The sequence below is a fragment of the Orcinus orca genome, chromosome 11 (assembly GCF_937001465.1).
Source record: "Orcinus orca chromosome 11, mOrcOrc1.1, whole genome shotgun sequence".
Classification (NCBI taxonomy): domain Eukaryota; kingdom Metazoa; phylum Chordata; class Mammalia; order Artiodactyla; family Delphinidae; genus Orcinus; species Orcinus orca.
Window position 1 is genome coordinate 18,988,204 of NC_064569.1, and position 24,288 is coordinate 19,012,491.

The following is a 24,288-nucleotide window of genomic DNA, read 5'->3' on the forward strand; positions in this document are numbered from 1 at the left end:
TGGTTCATCTTGTAAATTAACTGAAGAGAAAAGATTTAAATGGGGGAAGGAATATTATTTTAAAGTAAAAGGAGATGGGAAATATTACATTCTTCTAAAAAAATACTTACTAAAAATCACCCTAGGCTTTGGCAAACAAATATAAAGCAAGAAGAAACAGCACCTGATTCTAAATCAACCAAATCCAGTAATGCCCCTTTCAAAGTAATGGCTGCTCTGAAACAGCAGCTACGAGATCGTGTCGACACTTCACTGACTTTGCAAAAAGCACAGTATTTGCCAGTCCTACTGTAAAAGATAGTTCTCTCTTCACTTTCCCCACCTATTCCAAAGCTAGCTTCTTTTTCATATCCAGATGACTGTTTATGAGCTCAGTCCTGTTTCAACTGTCACTCTTTACATCAAGGAAAGATAGATGGGACACACCAACCCCAACCTAAATGACCTTTGGATGTGACAAGAGTTTTAGGTCAGCCTTGCTAAATGGAGGCCTTGGTGTATCGAGACATGCCTTGGGGTGAAATTTACAGTGAATTTATTATCTCCCAATGCCCTTTGGACTGCTTCCCACCATCAAACACCATGGCAGCACTTGGAACAGGAAGAAATACATTAACTGGAATCTGATCGTTTTAAAAGGTTACAGCTGCCCAAATATAATTTAATTTCATACTTGCCCTTTGAGGGTTTGGTGTATATTTTCATTTTATGACTGCAAATGATAAAGCTCTTAAGATTTCAGGCAATAAAAACAGGAAAAAAAAGTATTTTAAGGGTTAGAAGTCTATTCAGTTCATATTCAATGAATGAAGTGACAAATTAGCTTTTTTAAAAAAATCTAACATTTCTCTTTTTTATCTGGACCATCTTTTATTCTTCTTCTGATCCTACACTTCGACGTTTGGTTGAAATCAATATGTGAACACCAGCCTCAAATCTCAGCCAGCTTAAAAATTAAAAGGATGATTTAAAAAATGAAGATAAAGTCAATCTGATTTAAAGTGAAAATAGTTTAGTATAGGAAACATATATTTTTCATTAGTGTTTCCTCTCACATAATTGGGAAGATTTTCCCATTAAAGTATATCAACATCAAATTGACTTACCATTGATCCAGTACTTTTCTAGTATATCACACTTTCCACAAACTTTAATGAAAGATTCACAAAACCCTCTATAAACGCCACATCACAGCCTTACCAATTTAATTAGTAAATATTATTACTATTATTTTATCAACTGAGAATAAGAGATATGGTGTTACTAATGCAATAGAATTAATCAGAAAAAAGTCAGACACAAAATTCAGATAAAATCACCTATAATTTATTATTTTAAGACATCAAAACAAAAAACAAAACAAAACCCAACTCTTACTCTTTCCCTTTAACTCAATACTTCACCAGAGACTTAACGGTTTTTTAAATATCAATCCAATAGAGTTTGAGGCAACACAGTATTTTGGATTCACTGTTTGTAATGAGAAAAGCCACACTGGTCAAAGGCAACTTAAAACTGTGTGTGTGCAAATGTGCATTCGTTCATCATTCTTTAGGTGAGTCAACAAATATCTCTTGAAAGATACTGAGCTAGTTCATGTGAAGCTTACACTTTTAAAAAGATTTTTCATATTATTTTAAGAGGGTACTCCTAATATATGAACAGCAAAAAACACTCAGCATTTAAGTATTATAAAACTTAAACAGATAATTATAAATATTAACATTTTTATTAGCAAATTTTAATTTCATGTTGACATGTCACTGTTTCAAAAGTATTTTGCATAGCATTTAAGCTGCATAACAATCCAGTGGGGCAGGTATTAATATCCCCATTTACAGATTATGAAAATGTAGCCTAGCGAAGTTAAGGAACCTGCCCCGGGTAGCAAATCTAGCGGTTACTGAGACTGAAATGCTCTGTATGGTAATGGGAAACAGTACTTATTCTTTTACTCATTTGTTCAATTATCCCTCTTTCAGTCAACAAATATTAATGAAAGGCCCACCTAAAGTGAGAAAAATGAAAAGGCAAACATTATTCAGGAATCAGTTAAAAGGCTCTTACTCTCCTTTCTCTAAAGAAGATATAGAAATGGCTAATAAAGCACATGAAAAGATGCTCAACATTACAACCCATTAGGGAAGTGCAAACCAAAATCACAATGCGATACCACCTCAAACCCATTAGGATGGCTATTATCAAAACAAACAAACAAAAAACACAGAAAATACCAAATGTTCATGAGGATGTGGAGAAATTGGGACCCTTGTGCATTGCTGGTAGAAATGTAAGACAGTGAAGTCTCTAGAAAACATTATGTCAGTCCCTCAAAAAATTAAACATAGAATTATGATATGATCCAGCAGTCCTATTTCTGGGGATATACCCAAAATACTTGAAAGCAGGGACTAGAACAGCTACTTGTACATCCATGTTCACAGCAACATTATTCACAATAGACAAAAGCCCAAATATGTACCAACAGATGAACTGACAAACAATAGAATATTACTCAGCTTTAAAAAGGAAGGAAATTCTGACACATGCTACAACATGGATGAACCTTGAAGATACTGTGCTAAATGAATAATCCAGACACAAAAGGCCAAATATTGTAGGAGTCCACTTATAACGAGGTATCTTGAATAGATAATTCATAGAGACAAAAAGGAGAATAGTAGTTATATCAGGGGCTAGGGGTATGAGAAAATCAGAAGTTACTGTTTAATGGGTATGGACTTTCAGATAGAAATGATGAAGGAGTTCTGGAGATGAGTAGTGGTGATGGTAGTACAACACGTGAATGTACTTAATGCCATGGAACTGTACCCTTAAAAATGGTTAAAATGGCAAATTTTATGCCATGTATATTTTACTACAATAAAAATAAATATATGTAAGAGTAATAAAAACTTGCAAGTTTTGGGTCACAATCAAAAATTTAAAAATAAATTTAAAAGCAGAAAATAAATACTTAAGCCATTACTCCAACAAAATAAGATGAGAAATTAATATAAAGAAAAAAACAAATGTTTTTTCTCTTGAGTATGAACTAAGAAATGTTGGATTCAAGGACAGTAGACAGAGCAGAAAGCCATATTAAAATGGAGGGAGTGAAAGAACAGCTATTGAACCGTAAGAGAGCTGGCTTCTCTTGGCTTCAGCTGTCCTGCCAGCCAGGCTGAGACTTCCTGGGCAGGAGATAAGAGAATTCCTTTCCTAGGTGGTCAAAGAGACCAAGGGAATTTGGGGGGTGATAGAACCGTCTTGCGTCCTGATGGTGGTGGTGGTTAAAACTCAAAGAACTGTATAACCCAAATATAGTCAAATTTACTGCATGTTATTTTTATAAATTAAAAAGTAAAAAATACAATCACACATACGAAAAACGTATCTTATTCAACAACTCTGACTTATAATTCTTAAACATTTTGACCTTCCTTCCCAAGAAAATATCAGGAATAGTGGGATTTGCTAACACTGTAAATTATAAAGATTTTAAAAAACACTGCAACATTTAGACTTGATCTTTTTTTTCTGGCTTTACTCTTTTTTTTTTTTAATTGGAGTATAATTGCTTTACAATGTTGTGCTAGTTTCTGCTGTACAATGAAATGAATCAGCTATATGTGTACATATTATCCCCTCCCTCTTGGACCTCCCTCCCACCACCCCATCCCACCCATCTAGGTCATGACAGAGCACTGAGCTGTATCTCTAATATGTCCATATATGTATAAAGAATGGACACTAAATGGTGTAAGTGTGCAGGAGAGCAGGTAGCCAGGGGTCACCACCCATGATCTGAGATAACAAGACTATAAAATACTGATAGTAGACTATTAAACAAACAAGGTGAAAAGCAATTCTCTCCATTTCAGCTGATGCTAAGAAACCAATTGTGCAGTGCTTTCGCAGTATAAAAATAAAGAACTGTTTCCACCTCTTTGTTTTTCTTTTCCAAGAGAACTCACACTTTTTTCCTAATCTCTGGAGAGTGGGTGAAAATCAGACTGTTATTAGTGTTATGGTCTCAATGAAAGCCTCCATCATTGATGTGTTCATGGCATTATTGGCTTTATTAATAGAGAAGATGTATTATGGATGAAAATATCTCTAGGCTAGTATCTTCTAAGAGCATTTAGAATGTTATCAAATCTATTTGGACGGAAAAAAAAAGGCCCAGATATATTTTCCTCTGATAGCCTCAATCCTTGCCATTTTGGTATTCCCAATTAAAACTCTTCACTCATCTGCTCATATCTGGATTGCTATTATAATTGTTTAACTAATATGCAAATAGTTCTAAAGGAGATAGTACCTCCATTTTTCACTATTGTGGGAGAATAAAAAAGTAGCTAGAGTCCCAGATTTTGGAGAACAAGAGAGAGGAGGGAAAAACTGAAGAATAGAGAAAAGGGGAAGACTCGTAGAGAAGGATTAACAGAGGGGGCAACTAAAAATGTAGAGAGGAAAAGTTAAAGAAAGAGGGGGAAAAAAGGAAGACATAAAAGTAAAAGAGAGAGAGAGAAAAAGATTTTCAATAGGAACAGAGGTAGATTTTTAGAAGTAGCTTCCTGTTTTTAAATCTTTAGCATCCTTAAGGATTAAAAAGTTTATAGTGCCCAACCAGTTGGCTGTGTACTTCAAAATAACACAGCATTCTGATTACTGCTATGAAGCTGTTTTATGTCAAATTGTTACTTATTTATTTATTTCCACATAGCCCTTCTTTTCCTGGGTGTAAGCATGTTGTTAGGTTGTCTATTGGGTAGTCTAGCCCTGGTCTGACCTGCTCATCTTCCTTCTCCTTCCATGGAGATGTAATAGGAATAATGAAACTTCCTATTTCTTGCCTAATTAGATCTTCAGTGCTAGCTTGACTATTTTCAGGTTTCTAAAGCATTTCCTTTGAATGCCTCAGGCCAATGGTTACTTCAGCACCCTTCTCTCATATTTTCTTTGACAGTACATGAATAAATGTATCAGGAATCAGAGAAGTCCACTTGTAAGGTGCAAAGACTCCTTCTGGGGATTTCTGAGGCTCATGGTTACTTTCATAGTGCTTTGTTTCATTTCCTCCCTTCTTCCATGATATATAGGTAGAACAGCTATACTTATCTGTATTTTAAAAACAAGAAAACTTGAGAGCTGGCCAGATTAAATGACTTGAGACCAGACTCACATATCACTTCAGAAGCAAGTTGAGAGCAGGACCCTTATTTGTTAATCCCTTATTTGTTGAACAGTTTGGGAAGTTAGAGGGATCATGATATACCAACAGCTTTGCATGCCTTTATTATGCCCTAACCATCCAGCCCTGCTGTAAAACTCTCCCCATTACAATAAAACACTGTAACTTTCCAATAACATACAGCTTTCCCTTCAAAGGGAAAAGTTTGTTCCATTCACAAATAATTGTCAATGTCATAAAAGCAAAGATGCTCTAGTAACTCTTATGGAATGGAAAGAAATAGGGAGATACATTCTCTTCGTTTTTAGGAAGAATTGAAACAGTTTTTTTGTGTAGTCTTACATGTAGAACAAAGGTTTTTATATTGAAAGCATATTTTACTTTCATAAAGACTTTCGGCTTGCATTAAACATGGGGGAATGGCTCTCAAAGAGTGCATTCAACCCCAAATTAAATTGAGATGGATTTCTCAATTTGCCATACACCTCTGTACTATAGAACATAATTGCTATATCTTAGAAAAATACTTGCTAACTTGAAATATGGAAGAATTTATTAGGCTCATTTCTGACAGTGGAGAAATCCCTGAATACAGGATATAACGACAAGGATGATAGCAGCTAATGATGGCTGAATGCTTATGCTATACTAAGCATATTGTACATACTATCTCATTTAATCCTCACAACAGCTTTATCATGTAGGAACAAAATTATCACATTTCACAAGGGAAGAAACTGAGACTAAGAGGTATTCAGGAGAGCTCAAGCTCATAACCCATCATACTATAAGTTCCATTTAAATATTATTTATTTGTAAGATTTACTTTAAAACAATTAAAAACAATTTTTTAATGTTTTTTACAAACTGACAAACATGCTTTAAAGAAAGAAAAGAAAAAGCATAAGTCATCAGGTCATCTAACGGATTACTGTACTACCGTACCAATAAATGATTAGATGGTTACAGTGCAAAGACTGAGCCTATGAAAACTATACATTTTATAGTTTCATACTGCATTTAATGCTAGCTTGTGTCTAAGGTGACACTAAAACATCCAAACTTAAAATTCCTCTGGAAAGAAACCAGATGCAAGATGAATCAAATCAAGAAGAGAATAAAAATGAAGAACTTTTAAGGGCCTTTTTTTTTTTTTTTTAATTGTTTAGTTAAATGTCATGGCTTATCTTCTATATGTTAACCAAATGTTTTAACTGTACTATTACTAACAATTTAAGATTCCTTGAAAACCGAGGAACTAAATTCAGGGGAAAGCTAGTCATATCTGTACGAGCTGTATATACTAGAGCACAGTATAGTAGAGCACAGTATAGTCAAATTTCAGATGGAAACTTATCTTAAAGCAACTATTATAGATGGAGGGACAATATTTTCTGCAGTTCTGCCTCATTCCAAAAAGGAAGTAATTGTAATTTTAACTATCAAGATTACTTTTTTCATTTTACATTGAAGAAGTTCTAGAATGGCAAAAGCAAGAGAGAACATTGTTGCAATTTCCCTGTTGGAGGTATTAACTCTGCTGGCCCAATGCTCATTGTACCAAATCATTGGGGAGCATACTTTGAGTCTGTTCCTCCATTTCTTCCTGTCTCCTTCCTTTATCCAAGAAGCCGCTGGGTAAGAAAAGGGGGTATGGCATTAAGGGAAAGGTCAGGATTAAGAAAGATGGAATAATTAAGGATTCCTTTCCCTCCTCCCCTTTCTTTTCATGCCATAAGTTTGGCAGGACAATACTGAGAAACTTCCACAGGAAACAGCAAATCTGAAATATGCTGGGCTGGCTTAAACTTTTCATCTGAAGGAAGCGAATAGGGCTCTATTTTCAAATCTTGCAAAGTCACCTGCCAACCAAATGTAGCTCAAAATTGTAACATGGTTTTTCTCCTTGGTCTTTCTCTCAGAACATTTCATTCATCACTGCAAAATCTTATCTGCATGATTATATAATCAACTTTTGAATACTACCTTTCTTCTAAGAAGCAAATAAAATATCAACAATACTTGTGATGTAAACAATCTCACTTTGAACCTTTTATGAACAAATAGATATGAAACAGCACACTTCTCTGTTGTTTTGTTTTCTGAATTCCTTGATTTTTCAATAGCTTTTCACAAAAGAATTAATTCACAGAGCACAATCAGTGAACTCAGCAAAATGAAAGCAATTCAGAAGGTTGCCATTGTTACTAATATGCAAATCCTATCTATTGTTTTATTCATCCTTAATTTAAGTCTAAAGGCAAAAATAGCAATTTTTCTCCCCTCTTTTTACACAAAACAACTTAAAAGTAATATATATGAATATATGCATTTAAATATCTGTAAGGATACCAAGGAAAAATAGGAAGAAGCTAGATTTAGCTTTCAGCTGCTAGGATTATAGGCACACTTCTGTTAATATCTGATTTAGCCAGGTCACTACTTCAAGTCTAAATTGCCTCATCAATAAAATTCAAGAGTTGGAATAGAAGAATGATTTTTAAATTTTATTTTAGCAGCAGAATCTTTTATTCAAACAATCTCAGCCAGTAGAACTCAATCTATAAAACAAATAAAAGTGAATGGTACTGTTTTGTGGCGATTGGAGCCACTCGGACTCCTGTGAACAGTTTGAAACAACTGCTTTTAAAGGTCTCTGAGGTCCTTTTTATTTCAAATAGACTTGTTAGGACAGGAGGTTGTATGACTTTCTTCAAATTCTATTCCACTTTCACACTCCATTCATTCTCTTAAATTTCAAGCTCCTTTATGGTCCATCAAGGATTCTTAACTAATTCATCTTTGCATTCCTTATGATGCTTAGCTTAGTCACTTACAAAGAATAAGTATTTGCTGAGTAAATAAAATTTCTGGGATACTATGGGGTTTATAAAATAATTCGCTTCCACATTAAAGTTTGAAAACATAGGAACTATTTCCTTAAAGGAAGTAATGAAAAGTTTATAAATTTTCTCAAATTTCTATGAGAAACAGTTTAGCTCTACAATAAAGGAGTAGGATAAGAGGTAAGATGTCTTGGTGTATATTCTACTAATATAGTTAGAAGAAGAGTATGTTTTGAAGGGTTATACCAGAAAATATTTTATATAAAATAATATTTTATATTATTTATTTTAAAATGTTATTACGCTAAAAGCATCTACGTAAATAACTTATTTTAAACTTTATAAGCTATTCATTTAGAATAGTTGCTGGCAGCTCATAGAGACAATTAATTTGCATTACATTCAAGGAAAAATAGGACTTGACAGGAGGCATTATTTTCATTTTATAGATATAAATATTGAGATAAAGAGTGAGCAATAGCAAAATTTAGAACACTATACTCCTAAATAACTACTTGGGCTTTTTATTTTTGGATAATTAAACTCATTGCCTCCTATAGATTCTTGTGATGGGGCTTAAAATTATACCACACAGGGGAAAAAAATTGTTTCCTTATGAATAAGACAACGTGCCTCAATTTTACTAACTTGCTTTAGATGCTGAACTGCAAAATAAATCCACATAAGAAGAGTCTGCCAAGTCCTCACTTGCAAGATTGCCTTTAAGCTATAAAAAATTACCAGCTAATAACATTTATTAATCAACTAATACTACCAAGCATTTATTATTACCTAGGACATAGTATTTCATAAATTGTAATTAATACTTTTATTGCTCTAAGAACTTGATGTATATTATCTCATTTAATTCTCACAATAAGATATGTATATCCATAATTTACAGACAAGAAAACTATGGAATGGAGAGGTTAGGTAACTTGCCCCGAATCACAGAGCTAGTAAATAGCAGAACCATGAGTTAAGGCACAGATGGCTGCAGGTACCATCCTTTTAACATCTCGCTAAATAACAGTGCCTCTTAAAATATTAATCTAAAGATAATGTCTTAATATAATAATAAAATTTTTTGCTTTAGTCTATGTTATTTTCCCTCTAATTATCCCCTGCTGAAAGACTAAGTTTTCCTGTATATAATTAATTAACTACGAAGACTTCTGCCCTAGGTTTAACAGTTATATGTAATATAATTTATATATTCCAGCTGCATGCTTTGAGATTTAGCCATACAAATAATGGATAATATTCACGGATAATATTCAACAGTTTTCTGGTACCACAACCAGAGTTTGTTTCTCTTAAGGAGCATCTGTCTTCATTTGGGTTCTTTAGGCTCAAGATTCTTATTGGTTCTATTAAGGTGATAACCTTTACTTACGTAGAATTTTACTCCTAAGATTGCATTTGTCTTCGTAAGACATTCCTTGAATAAATTAAAGGATACTAGTAATATAAACTAAACTGGCAATTAGCTTGAATGACAAATTTCTAATATAAATACAATCTGTGAATCTGAAGAATATTAGTTTCTCTCCTTTCTTATATATAGCCAAGACTAGAGAACTGAGTAGTTCTGTTTTTCTTGATAAAATGAAAAACCTGTATACTTTTAAAATTACAGTAAACTGGTATTGTTCCTAGGATTGCATCTACTGTTGGCCTTGAGCCTAGCAATCCTTTTATGTATAGCAATTAGCCTAGAAACATTTTAGAGTAACCTAAGCATGTTTTGATTAAGAGAACACAGAATGCCATTGAGGAATGGGCATGAACTTGTGACCAGGAAACCTGGCACTGATAAATAGTTTATATTACTTTAGTGCAGGCAATGGGAGAACTTCAAATACAATTTTAAACTTTACCATTTGATTGGTAATTACAATAAAAATGGGTAGTGTGGAAAAGCACACGTGTACTGATGTCTCTGTTAGCACGTAATGAGACAACATGAAGCGGCTGGAAACAAGGAAATACAGAAATAGCATGAAAAAGACACTGCCGGTACTGTCTCCATTGCCCAAATGTCAAACAGCTCCCGGGAACCCTAGGGGTGGTAATAACTGTGGAAGTAGTTCCTACTAGGTTTTTCCTTAAAGGAGATTCTTGAACACTGCTGGGTTCTGACTCTAGCCCATATGGGCCTGGAAAAGTCAGAGAAAATGTTGGCTGCACTTTTTCAGGCCTATTTGCATATGTTCTTTAGTATGCAGAATGTCTCTGTATATAATTTAATTGTTGTTGAGGTTTTTTTTTTTTGCCTCTATTAATACATATGCAAATGACTCACACTTGCAGCTGTGCTGTCTTAATCATATGTGTGCTTCTGTCTGTCTGCCCTGCAGGCTCGGGGTCGAAGAGAGAGGAAAAGAGGGAATTCATTCTTTTAACCTGCAAGAAAACTCACTCACGCAGACAGAAGTCTGAGAGCAAACAACACACCAGGGTTGCGACTGAAATGTTGAGCAGTTGATCATTTTTCACCCTGTATGGAAATGACTGTGATGTAAGAGTTAAACTGAATAGTAGAGTGTCTAGGTAGGTAAAGATGAATATTTTACAGGTATTCATCCTTGTAAGTATTCATCCTTCAATAAGAAGGTAAAAAGCCTCATATCTAGACCTCTCCACATGGTTATTTCCTCGTTATTGATTTTCTAGGGGTTTCTCTTGGTCAGACACATAAAGCCATGCTCACCTACAAGGCTCTGGGTAATATGAAACATTTATCTGTGTCCTGTCATAATTATTGACCTCCTCCAGAGAATGGCAGGAGGTTGATAAAAAGATGAACTTCATTTTTTCATCTACATCTACCTTGATGTTACTCTCTATCAGATAGAAACTGAAGCCATTTCCACTATGACTTCCATGTACCTTGGATAGCTAGGAAAAATGATTGATTTTAGTTGATATTTTGTATAATTCATTCTCTCCTGTGATCACATGTCATCTATCATATTCTCTATCCCAGAGGATTCATGTTATTGATATTACTGGTTGCTGGAACTGTAGCCCTATGTGATTTCATTTATGACAATTTGCAATTTTGAGTCTTTATTCCAAAAATATTATTATGCATTTTAAAAATAATCCTACTAAAATCAGTAAAAGGTGAATTAATTCAATAAAAATTCTTGAATGAAAGCTACTTGCTTAGTTGACTAAAATATGACCATCCAAAAAGAATTTCAATCTTTTTCTCCCCTGCTTATCACTATTAATCATTGGTTGGAGTTGACATTTTTGGCTTCCTATAGGTAGAACAGGTGGCAACCATCTTTTGGCCAACACAAATACAGTATTTATAAAGTGAGAAATAAGTGGATAAATATTTCCTTTTAATTTCCAATCTTAGAAGCCTTGTTAAAAAACAGAAATAGGATACACTACAAATCTTACTATTAAAAAGTTCACGATGCCCATTAAGTAAAATGCAAATTAATGACAATGAATATGAGAAATAAATGTTAGATGGACTGCTGCCATCATTTGGTTTCATTAATTAGAAACAGACGATTTGCTTAGCTGATTTTATCTAGTCACAAATATCCAAAAGATTCAAAGTGTAAGTTATTTTGCTTAAATAATTAGACTCACTTCTTCATATTGAAATGAAGCTAGATTAGTTTTCTGTATAAGTTAATCTCCCTCCTTTAAAAAGAGACAATATTAGGAGAACAAATATCAAAAGGCATCCTTGGCTCTTGGAAGAAAAATAAGTAGTTTGAAGAGGAAGGGGAAAGAAAAAAGAGAAGAGGAGGAAAAAAGAGAAGGGGGTAAACAGTATATGAGACTGCTAATTGGCTAGTTACTGTATTTTGATAATATACCTTTCCATTATTTAGAAATAATTTCCTTTAGTGTTGTATTGGCAAGGTGAGTCATATTGAGTCAAAAGCACCTCTATCAATTCATAGTCTCATCTACGCCTGTACATCCGTTAACGAACAACATAGGAATAAACTAATGTTGAAATGTCTGGTCTTTTTTATTTTTTTGAAAATTATAACTTTAAAGGAATTACACAAACTGTAATAAATGCTAAAACGCATTCTTTATGCAGCAGCCCAAGGTTACAAATAAGATAAAGGGAAGAAGGAGCAGAAGAGATAGAGCTACAGATTTCTCATATGCTAAGAATCTTTTAATAAGGGTTAAAAATATAATGTTCCCTGGTATTTAAATTAATATAATTTATTCCAGAAATTAATCATACACTGCTTTGTTATTTTATTTAAAATGATTATGACCATTAGCTCATGATAGTTTCTTCATTTTATTCCTAGGTACTGAGCACCAGCTACTTGCTAGGCATTCCCCGCCCCCAGCACGTGAGATACATTATGATATGTTATTGGACAACAACAACAACAAAATGACACTCCCTGCTCTGGTGGAGTTTAGAGAATATTTGAAACAGGCAGACAATAAATAAGGAACATAATATGTAAGTTATACAGTATGTTTGAAGATGACTAGTGCTATAGAAAAAAGGCAGAATAATAGGAAGTGTGGTACCTCTGGGAGGTTTATTTTATGATTTCAAGCGGTTAGTTAGACTAGGTCTAGGAGAGATGACATTAGAGCAAATTCTTGAATGAGGTGAATTAGTCTTCCATGCAGAGGGACAGGTAATGCCAAACTCTAAGGTGGGAGCATACTTCGGCAACTCAAGGGACAGAAAAGAGTCTAGTGTAGTCGCAGCACACTGAAAGAGGTAGTGTGGAGCATGAACTATCATAAACATAATTTTAAAATACTGTAGTGCCAAATGTGGTAACAGGTATGTAGCGTTTTCATAAGGATGAAAATTAATTTATATAGGAAATTAATCATTAATATTCAGCTTAATTCCACTATTTCAAAGAAGAGTAGCTAGTTAACAAAAATAGATAATTTATTTTAAGTGTAATCTTTTTTTTTTTTTTTTTTTTTTTTTTTGCGGTACGCGGGCCTCTCACTGTTGTGGCTTCTCCTGTTGCGGAGCACAGGCTCCGGACATGCAGGCTCAGCGGCCATGGCTCACGGGCCCAGCCGCTCTGCGGCATGTGGGATCTTCCCGGACCGGGGCACGAACCCGTGTCCCTTGCATCGGCAGGCGGACTCTCAACCACTGCGCCACCAGGGAAGCCCCTTAAGTGTAATCTTAAGATTCATTCTTCACCCTTTCATTTAATAGATATTTACTGAGTCCATTAAATATTTCAAGCATTGGTTAAGTGCAAACGATGGTGAGTCAGTAATTTCATAGATTTTGCCATCTGGTAGAAGCCAGAAAGTAGGATTTAAAACATATTCTATAAGTGCTATGAGAGGGGAAATACAGTGTGCTCCCAGCATATATAAGACCTACATTAATCAAGACTTGGGGACAATGAAAACTTCCCTGAAAAAGTGAGGTTTTGACTTGCAACCTCAGGGATAAGTAGGAGTTTGCTTGGTAAAAAAAGGTGGGTAGTAGGGTTCCCGAAAGAGAAAACATCGCATGTAAAGATCCAGAGGGGAGAGAGAACTTGAAAACACCAAGGTGTAATTTAAAGTATTTAAGTAGGAGAAGGACATGGTCAGATTTTCTAAAATCTTAAAGATCATTCTGACAAACATATAGTAGAGAGTGCACTGAAGGGGCAAGATGAAGAAAGAAAGGCCAGTTCAGGGCTACTGTGGTAAATTATGGAAGCAATGAGGGTAGCCTGACCCACAGAGTGACAGTATCATGCAAAGGAACAGATGGATTCTTGATGTATTTAGTAGGTAGAATGAATAGATAGATAATGAATGAATAGGTCCAGAGGAAGAAGGAAGAAGGGAAGTTGAACATAGTGCTCATGGTTTCCGGGGTTGAGCCATTTGCTAAGACCAGAAAATGAACAGGTCTGGGGGCAAGGAAGAGAATTGGTGAGGGCAATTTTGTAGTCAGTTTATTATGCGTGTAACGTCTGTGTTTCCTCTTGGTAGCCAACAAATAGTTGGCTATATGGATCTGAAGCTCCAGAAAGACTTAAAAGCTCTGGAAAAAGCTCAGAGGAGACAAGGACAGATATTTTGTTATAAAAGAAAGAAATAAAATGGTGCCTGGGCACAACATGTTAATTTGTATGTTTTATATACATAATCCACATTAAGCCATTTTCTCTATATAAATAAAAAGTAAATGTTTGACAATGCTTAGACTATTTTAACTGCTCATAAAAGTATACAGTAAGGTGATTTTTTTATGTATTTTTTTTGCATAGTAAGTATTTTATTATTTTATCCAGGAACATGAAGCGATAAAGTAATAAACAGTGGTTTAATTTAAAACATGTCATTTTGCTTTTCTTTTAAGACAACTGTAATCATTATTTCTTCTCTAATAAAGGCCCTGGTTATTGGTTTTACTTAATATTATCCAAGTGTGAACAATTGCATGTAAATGATTATCTCAAAAGAAAACACAAATGGTAGGTAAACAAAGTCAACCATGAGTAGAAATATATTTATAGGGTCCTTTCTTGGATCTAGATGTTCAAAAGGAGAAGATTGAATTAACATATATCTGTGTAAAGAGGTATGAAATAGACAATGCAGAGTGTGAAGTAGATAGCCATCATGAATCCTGCTGTCTCCTTCAGTATTGCATACAGAGGATTTGTATTAGTACCAATTAATCAGCATTATTGTTATAATTGTATTAGCAGGTTACTAAGTTAGCAAATGTCCTAAGAAGGGCAATGTCTCCAAAGTTTAAAATAAAATCTCCTGTACTTAGAAAAGCAAGTATAATTGTTTTAAAACCATGGATTTTGGACTCTGTGATCCAGATTCCTTCTTTGTCAAATGGAGTTATTAATACATAGCAAAAAGTGTTGTAATAAGAATTAAATGAGAAATCTTTGTGTGAAAGCCTTACCAGAGAACCTAGCATAAGAACCTAGGACTGAATCTCAATAATTGAAAGAGGATCTTAGTAACTGAAAGGGACTCAAAAGTGATGAAGTCTCCTCCAGGTATTATTAAGGGATGGAAAACGGAGATTTAGCAGTATAATTCAAAGCAGAGTATAGAGAAAATTAAAACTGGCTCATACATTATACTCCACTGAGATGAAACTTCTCAGAAGTAGGTTCACAAGATTGGGGTGAATGCTGGGTTGGGGTTAAGATAAGACTTCTGACCAGGCATCGTAGTTAGCTTTTCTCTGACCTGTCTGGGAAGGTTTGTGGAGAAGAAAAGAATTTGGATGCTATTTTAATGCAAAGGGAGGGAGAGTATTACAGGTCTCCTTTGCAGCTGGGGGAAAGGTGAAGTCAAGGTTAGGGATCTGTGAATACAGTGTTAGGAACAGGAGTAGAAAAGTAGGTTGGTGTAGGCACCCTAGCAAAGGTGAGAGTAAGTCCACTAAAAGAAAAGCCAGATTCTCTGCCATGACATGCATTTGGAATATGTGTTTGGGTTTGAGAATTGTTTTTTAATCATAAGCAAAAAAAGTCTGTGTGTGTGTGTGTGTGTGTGTGTGTGTGTGTGTGTGTGGTTACATGTTTGTGTTTTAATAGTAGCTAATGGCTTATCATGAAAGAGTTAAGATTATTAGTTTTCTTGTTGTACTGAAGTGCTGATTTACTGAGATCCTAACAAAACTCATTTATTTTAATGGGTACAATGCCACTTACACAAAATATCTTTATCCCATTTATAGATCAAATTATAGTTGAGGCAAAAGCAAATATGTTTGGTGTCTTTTTTCTTGTTTTCTGATCAAAAATTTTTTTGTATCTTTAAATTTTAACGGAATCTGATATCACATTATAAGGGCAGAAATAAAACTTAATTTGTGTCAAATAGTCTAATACTATCTTTATAGAAAAATAAGTTTGGACTGCTGCCTAACAAAGCTACCTTCTACTAGAATTCTACAATGAAACATAGGAGATGCCTGCAACTTGCCCTCGCTCCCTCTCACCACTAATCCAATGGTGAAAGAAAATGAGAATGTCTAATTTGTTTTGAAAACTGACAGCTTAGATCTCTAAAACTCCTATTTTCCACATTCAAACCTATTGCTGGATATTCTTCCCTCTTCCTTTAATCCCACTACTCTTTTTAGTTTTACTTATTATAACCACTTCTTTGTATTGTAGTTATTTCTCAGATTTCAAAAGCTAACAAATGTTGTTACTTTTATTGTCCCCATGGCTCCAACAGGTTATTTCCAAGGTTATTTCTAGCTCAAAGAAACGGACATTAACACTGTAGCTTTCGGAGAAAAGGCAGAATAGGAATGGGTGTTATTAACCTCTGTAGAACACAGTATGTCTCAGTTCCTCCTGTGAGACTCAACTGGTTTCTCAGAACCCCACCAGGTCTGACAACTCTCTGTGCTGACCAGATGTAACTGTCTCTTGATGCTGCAATTTAAACTATATTTTCCTTATAGGCTAGGGTCATCTGTCATGACAATGCACTTTCATGAATACAACTTAATTTTATTAAGCATGAGTGCTTTATACTTGGCTTTAATGGCATACTGCGTCTTTCAGGCAAAGGAAAATATAAAACTTCTCACAAGGGGAGATTAATCCTATTATTGGATGATTTGTTATTCCCATTACCTGTGTAACTATAAAGTCCATAACAACAGAAACTAGGGCAGTAGGATGCTGATTCAAAGATTTAAACAGTTAACGAAAGATAACTTTAATATAATTTAATTGATATTCTTTCCAACTCCAGAGACAAAATTTCTAAAATCACTTGGACATCTGGTAAAGTTAGCACTGACATTCATGGATATATGGGAATATGTCTTCTGCCGAGCTAAAAAAGGTCTTAATTAGGATGTCTGGATAAAGTTGTGCTCATTTAGGCACCTGCTTATTTGGTCTACTTATCCTTGCTTATCCAACTGAGCTGGCATTAGCAGGAGAATAAAGAGTGCTTCAAAAATACTGGGCATCTTGAACAATTTTAAATGTAATTTTTGTAAGCTATCTTGATCCATAAGTATCTGAATATCTTTTGTAGGTTTTTTGTTCTTTTTATCTTGGTGAGGACCATTCTGTGACGAAATTATGGCATACAGTAATCAAAGCAAAACTACAGCTCATTTTGTTAAATCATACCAGGCAATAAAAAAAATTACAATAAACTGTCTTTAGTACAGAAAACTGGGCTAAAAATTAAAAGAACCAACTTTGGGTTAAGAATCAGTAGACATAAATTCAAAAACAAAAAAATGTGAGACAAATATCACTAGTCGGTTTTATTTTGCGTTAACACGATAATAGCTGTTTTCGATATTTACTTAACCTTTGTCTCTGGTGTATTGTTTCCTGACTTACCTGCAGTTGGAGTGGGCCTAAGCCTGGTGTTGCTGCAGCAGCAGCTGCCATGGTAGTTGGGATCAGCTGTACAGGGTAAGGGTCACCTACGTAAGAGAATAATAGAGGCGTCAGCACCTTTTATCTACTCTCCACCTGCAAATTAAACTCATGCATTCACTCTTTCCAAAAGCCTTCTTTTGTGTGCCTTGCTGAGGCCTAATGAAAAGCTCTATTGTGCAGCTTTTTACTAACACTCTTTTCACAATTCTGGCTGAGAGAGGAATGTGAATAAAAGGCACAAGCAATTAAGGCGGAAACCTCATCCTTTTTTCATGATGTATTTAGGAAAATGGGAGGAAAGAGTGTGCATTGATCAGAGGGCTGCACTTTATAACACACACACACACACACATACACACACCTGATAATCTTGATATGAGCATACCAACTCCTCAGCAAATTTAAAATGTTATTATAAAAGGAACTTAACTAAACTTAATTCTATTTTAACAAACTAAACTCTAAAGATTTAGGTCAAGTAGCTTATCTTTTTAATGCTATGTTACAGTCTTGATTCAAATAACCTGTGGACAAATTCATCATAACATTTAATGCATTTTTAAAAGTTATATAAAATGTTGGTATCTCTATTATTCCAGAGACAAATGTTTAAAAAAATATACTATAAAGAAAGCAGAAAATAGATGGGTTTTCCCCAAGGGATTTCTCTTTGTGGGAATATCTAAAAAACTAAAATTTTAGTAATTTAAAATTAAAGTTTTAATGCAGATGATCTATAAAAATATAGAGAGACACACAAACATATATTCACATATAGAAGATTATAATGTACGTTTTTGATGTGAATAAAGAATTTTTTCCTCTTAGTAAAGACGTACCTCAGACTTTTTGCACAGAGCCCATGATATGCTAACAGATATGAACACTGTTAGTTGTTTGAAATATAACCATAGCAAAATGTAAAATAACTATTGATATAAGAACAATTTTCTAATATACAAAGCTTTTTGTAGAACTATAATTTGTGAAAAGCTTGTTGAATGTCAAATGTATGGAAATATAACTGAAAATAATAGTTAATATATTCATTCAAAAGTATTTACTGAGGGAGCCCCTGCGCTCGAGAGGCCCACGGTACCATGGCCACCTGTGGAAGCAGCGAGTTGCGACCAAAGCTCCCTGGCCACAAAGGGCCCTGGGCCTCCGGGTCCTGGTGTCACACCCCCTCTGCTGTATCTCAATAAGCAAAAAGTTGTCCCAGCACTATTGTTGAAAATACTACTCTTTTCCACATTGAATAGTCCTGGAACCCTTGTCAAAAATCAATTGACCAGAGGACCTTCAAGATGGCAGAGGAGTAAGATGTGGAGATCACCTTCCTCCCCACAAACACATCAGAAATACATCTACATGTGGAACAACTCCTACGGAACACCTACTGAATGCTGGCAGAAGACCTCAGACCTCCCAAAAGGCAAGAAACTCCCTACGAACCTGGGTAGGGCAAAAGAAAAAAGAAAAAACAGAGACAAAAGAATAGGGACAGGACCTGCACCAGTGGGATGGAGCCGTGAGGAGGAAAGGTTTCCACACACTAGGAAGCCCCTTCGCGGGCGGAGACTGCGGGTGGCGGAGGGGGAAGCTTCGGAGCCGTGGAGGAGAGCGCAGCAACAGGGGTGCAGAGGGCAAAGCGGAGAGGTTCCCGCACAGAGGATCAGTGCCGACTGGCACTCAGCAGCCCGAGAGGCTTGTCTGCTCACCCGCCGGGGCGGGCGGAGCTGGGAGCTGAGGCTCGGGCTTCGGTCGGAGCGCAGGGAGAGGACTGGGGTTGGCGGCATGAAAGCCTGAAGGGGGCTAGTGCGCCACAGCTAGCCAGGAGGGAGTCCGGGAAAGTGTCTGGAGCTGCCGAAGAGGCAAGAGACGATTGTTTCGGGGAGCGCGAGGAGAGGGGATTCAGAGCACCGCCTAAACGAGCTCCAGAGACAGGAGCGAGCCGCGGCTATCAGCGCAGACCCCAGAGATGGGCACGAGACACTAAGGCTGCTGCTGCTGCCACCAAGAAACCTGTGTGCAATCACAGGAGTCTAATTCCGGGAGCCCATGTAGCTGACCACTGCCAGGGTCCTGTGATCCAGGGACAACTTCCCCAGGAGAACACACAGCATGCCTCAGGCTGGTGCAACATCACACCGGCCTCTGCTGCCTAAAGCTCGCCCTGCATTCCATACCCCTCCCCGCCCCGGGTGCCAAATCCAAAGCTGAACCCCAGAAGCTGTGCCAACAAAGAAGAGAAAGGGAAATCTCTCCCAGCAGCCTCAGGAGCAGTGGATTAAATCTTCAGAATCAACGTGATGTACCCTGCATCTGTGGAATACCTGAATAGACAATGAATCAACCCAGAATTGAGGTGGTGGATTTTGGGAGCAGCTGTAGGCTTGGCGTTTGCTGTATGCGACTGAATAATTTCTGATATTTATGTTTATATTAGTATAGTTATTAGTGCTTGTTATCATTGGTGGATTTGCTTATTGGTTTGGTTGCTCTCTTCTTTTGTAAATACTTTAAAAATTTTTTTATTTTAATAATACATTTTTATTTTAATAACTTTTATTTTACTTCTTTCTTTCTTTTTTTTTGCCTTTTCTTCTGAGTTGTGTGGCTGACAGGGCCTTGGAGCTCTGGCCAGGTGTCAGGCCTGAGCCTCTGAGGTGGGAAAGCCAGATTTAGGACACTGAACCACCAGAGACCTCCCAGCCCCACGTAATATCAAACGGCGAGAGCTCTCCCAGAGATCTCTGTCTCAACGCTAAGACCCAGCTCCACTCAACAACCAGCTAGCTCCCATGCTAGAGCCCATGCAAAACAACTAGCAAGACAGGAACACAACCCCACCCATAAGCAGAGAGGCTGCCTAAAATCATAATAAGTTCACAGACACCCCCAAACAAACCACCGGATGTGGTCCTGCCCACCAGAAAGACAAGATCCAGCCTCATCCACCAGAACACAGGTACCAGTCCTCTCCGCCAGGAAGCCTACACAACACACTGAAACAACCTTAGCCACTGGGGGCAGACATCAAAAACAACGGGAACCATGAACCTGCAGCCTGCGAAAAGGAGACCCCAAACACAGTAAGTTAAGCAAAATGAGAAGACAGAGAAACACACAGCAGATGAATGAGCAGGGTAAAAACCCACCAGTTAACAGCTGATCTTTCAGTAGAAACTCTGCAAGCCAGAAGGCAGTGGCAGGACATATTTAAAGTGATGAAAGGGAAAAACCTACAACCAACATTACTCTACCCAGCAAGGATCTCATTCAGATTTGACAGAGAAATTAAAACCATTACAGACAAGCAAAAGCTAAGAGAATTCAGCACCACCAAACCAGCTTCACAACAAATGCTAAAGTAACTTCTCTAGGCAGGAGACACAAAAGAAGGAAAAGACCTACAATAACAAACCCAAAACAATTAAGAAAATAGTAATAGGAACATACGTATCAAAAATTACCTTAAATGTTGTCTGTACATTAAAAAAATAATAACAAAAAACCTCTTAAAAAATTACGTTAAATGTAAATGGATTATATGCTCCAACCAAAGGACACAGACTGGCTGAATGGATATAAAAACAAGACCCATATAAATGCTGCCTATAAGAAACCCACTTCAGACCTAGGGATACAAACAGACTGAAAGTGAGGGGATGGAAAAAGATACTCCATGCAAATGGAAATGAAAAGAAAGCTGGAGTAGGAATTCTCATATCAGACAGAATAGACTTTAAAATAAAGACTATTACAAGACACAAAGAAGGACACTACATAACGATCAAAGGACCAATCCAAGAAGAAGATATAACAATTGTAAATATTTATGCACCCAACACAGGAGCACCTCAATACATAAGGCAAATGCTAACAGCCATAAAAGGGGGAAAAAACAGCAACACAATAATAGTAGGGGACTTTAACACCCCATGTTCACCAGTGGACAGATCATCCAAAATGAAAATAAATAAGGAAGCACAAGCTTTAAATGACACACTAAACAAGATGGACTTAATTGATATTTATAGGACATTCCATCCAAAAACAACAGAATACACTTTCTTCTCAAGTGCTCATAGAACATTCTCCAGGATAGATCATATCTTGGGTCACAAATCAAGCCCTGGTAAATTTAAGAAAATTGAAATCGTATCAAGTATCTTTTCCCACCACAATGCTATAAGACTAGATATCAATTACAGGAAAAAAAAAACTAAAAAATACAAACACATGGAGGCTAAACAATACACTACTAAACAACCAAGAGATCACTGAAGAAATCAAAGAGGAAATCAAAAAATACCTAGAAACAAATGACAATGAAAACACGATGACACAAAACCTATGGAATACAGCAAAAGGAGTTCTAGAGGGAAGTTTATAGCAATACAATCCTACCTCAAGAAACAAGAAACATCTCAAATAAACAAACTAACCTTATATCTAAAGCAATTACAGAAAGAGAACAAAAGAACCCCAAAGTTGGCAGAAGGAAAGAAATCATAAACATCAGATCAGAAATAAATGAAAAAGAAATGAAATAAATGATAGCAAAGATCAATAAAACTAAAAGCTGGTTCTTTGAGAAGATAAACAAAATGGATAAACCACTAGCCAGACTCATTAAGAAAAAAAGGGATAAGACTCAAATCAACAGAATTAGAAATGAAAAGGGAGAAGCAACAACTGACACTGCAGAAATACAAAGGATCATGAGGAATTACTACAAGCAACTCTATGCCAATAAAATGGACAACCTGGAAGAAATGAACAAATTCTTAGAAAAGCACAACCTTCTGAGACTGAACCAGGAAGAAATAGAAACTATAAACAGGCCAATCACAAGCAATGAAATTGAAACTGTGATTAAAAATCTTCCAACAAACAAAAGCCCAGGACCACATGGCTTCACAGGTGAATTCTATCAAAGATTTAGAGAACAGCTAACACCACTCTTTCAAACTCTTCCAAAATATAGCAGAGGGAGGAACACTCCCAAACTCATTCTATGAGGCCACCATCATGCTGATACCAAAACCACAGATGTCACAAAAAAAGAAAACTACAGGCCAATATCACTGATGAATATAGATGCCAAAATCCTCAACAAAATACTAGCAAACAGAATCCAACAGCACATTAAAGGGATCATACACCATGATCAAGTGGGGTTTATCCCAGGAGTGCAAGGATTCTTCAATATACGCAAATCAATCAATGTGATACACCATATTAACAAATTGAAGGAGAAAAACCATATGATCATCTCAATAGATGCAGAAAAAGCTTTTGACAAAATTCAACACCCATTTGATAAAAACCCTCCAGAAAGTATGCATAGAGGGAACTTACATCAACATAATAAAGCCCATATATGACAAACCCACAGCCAACATCATTCTCAATGGTGAAAAACTGAAACCATTTCCACTAAGATCAGGAACAAGACAAGATTGCCCACTCTCACCACTATTATTCAACATAGTTTTGGAAGTTTTAGCCACAGCAATCAGAGAAGAAAAAGAAATAAAAGGAATCCAAATCAGAAAAGAAGTAAAACTGTCGCTGTTTGCAGATGACATGATAATATACATAGAGAATCCTAAAGATGCTACCAGAAAACTACTAGAACTAATCAATGAACCTGGTAAAGTAGCAGCATACAAAATTAATGCACAGAAATCTCTTGCATTCCTATACACTAATGATGAAAAATCTGAAAGAGAAATTAAGGAAACACTCCCATTTACCACGGCAACAAAAAGAATAAAATACCTAGGAATAAACTTACGCAAGGACACAAAAGACCTGTATGCAGAAAACTCTAAGACACTGATGAAAGAAATTAAAGATGATACCAACTGATGGAGAGATATACCATTTCCTTGGATTGGAAGAATCAATATTGTGAAAATGACTATACTACCCAAAGCAATCTACAATTCAATGCAATCCCTATCAAACTGGCAATGGCATTTTTCACAGAACTAGAGCGAAAAGTTTCACAATTTGTATGGACACACAAAAGACCCTGAATAGCCAAAGCAATCTTGGGAAAGAAAAATGGAGCTGGAGGAATCAGGCTCCCTGACTTCAGACTATACTACAAAGCAACAGTAATCAAGACAGTATGGTACTGGCACAAAAACAGAAAAACAGATGAATGGAACAGGATAGAATGCCCAGAGATAAACCCATGCACATATAGTTACCTTATCTTTGATAAAGGAGGCAAGAATATACAATGGAGAAAAGACAGCCTCTTCAGTAAGTGCTGCTGGGAAAACTGGATAGCTACATTTAAAAGAATGAAGTTAGAACACTCCCTAACACCATACACAAAAATAAACTCAAAGTGGATTAAAGACCTAAATGTGTTGCCCGACACTATAAAACTCTTAGAGGAAAACATAGGCAGAACACTCTGTGACATAAATCACAGCAAGATCCTTTTTGACCCACCTCCTAGAGAAAGGGAAATAAAAACAAAAATAAACAAATGGGACCTAATGAAACTTAAAACCTTTTGCACAGCAAAGGAAACCATAAACAAGACAAAAAGACAACCCTCAGAATGGGAGAAAAGATTGGCAAACGAAGCAACTGACAAAGGATTAATCTCCAAAATATACAAGCTGCTTACGCAGTTCAATACCAAAGAGACAAACAACCAGTCCAAAAATGGGCAGAAGACCTAAACAGACATTTCTCCAAAGAAGATATACATATTGCCAACAAACACATGAAAGGATGCTCAACATCACTAATCGTTAGAGAAATGCAAATCACAACCACAATGAGGTATCACCTCACACCAGTCAGAATGCCCATCACCAAAATATCTACAAAC

The 24,288-nt window shown here is 36.1% G+C and overlaps 1 protein-coding gene across 12 annotated transcripts in view; it reads right to left on the reverse strand.

Annotated features, from left to right (window-relative positions):
• Positions 1-24,288, reverse strand: part of SOX5 (SRY-box transcription factor 5) — a 992,020-nt gene that overhangs the window by 84,461 nt on the left and 883,271 nt on the right. For all 12 annotated transcript variants that reach the window (XM_033430324.2, XM_033430322.2, XM_033430323.2 and 9 more), the window contains one exon: positions 17,382-17,467. In XM_033430324.2, the coding sequence (XP_033286215.1) occupies positions 17,382-17,467 (86 nt within the window). The remainder of the gene's footprint in view (positions 1-17,381; positions 17,468-24,288) is intronic.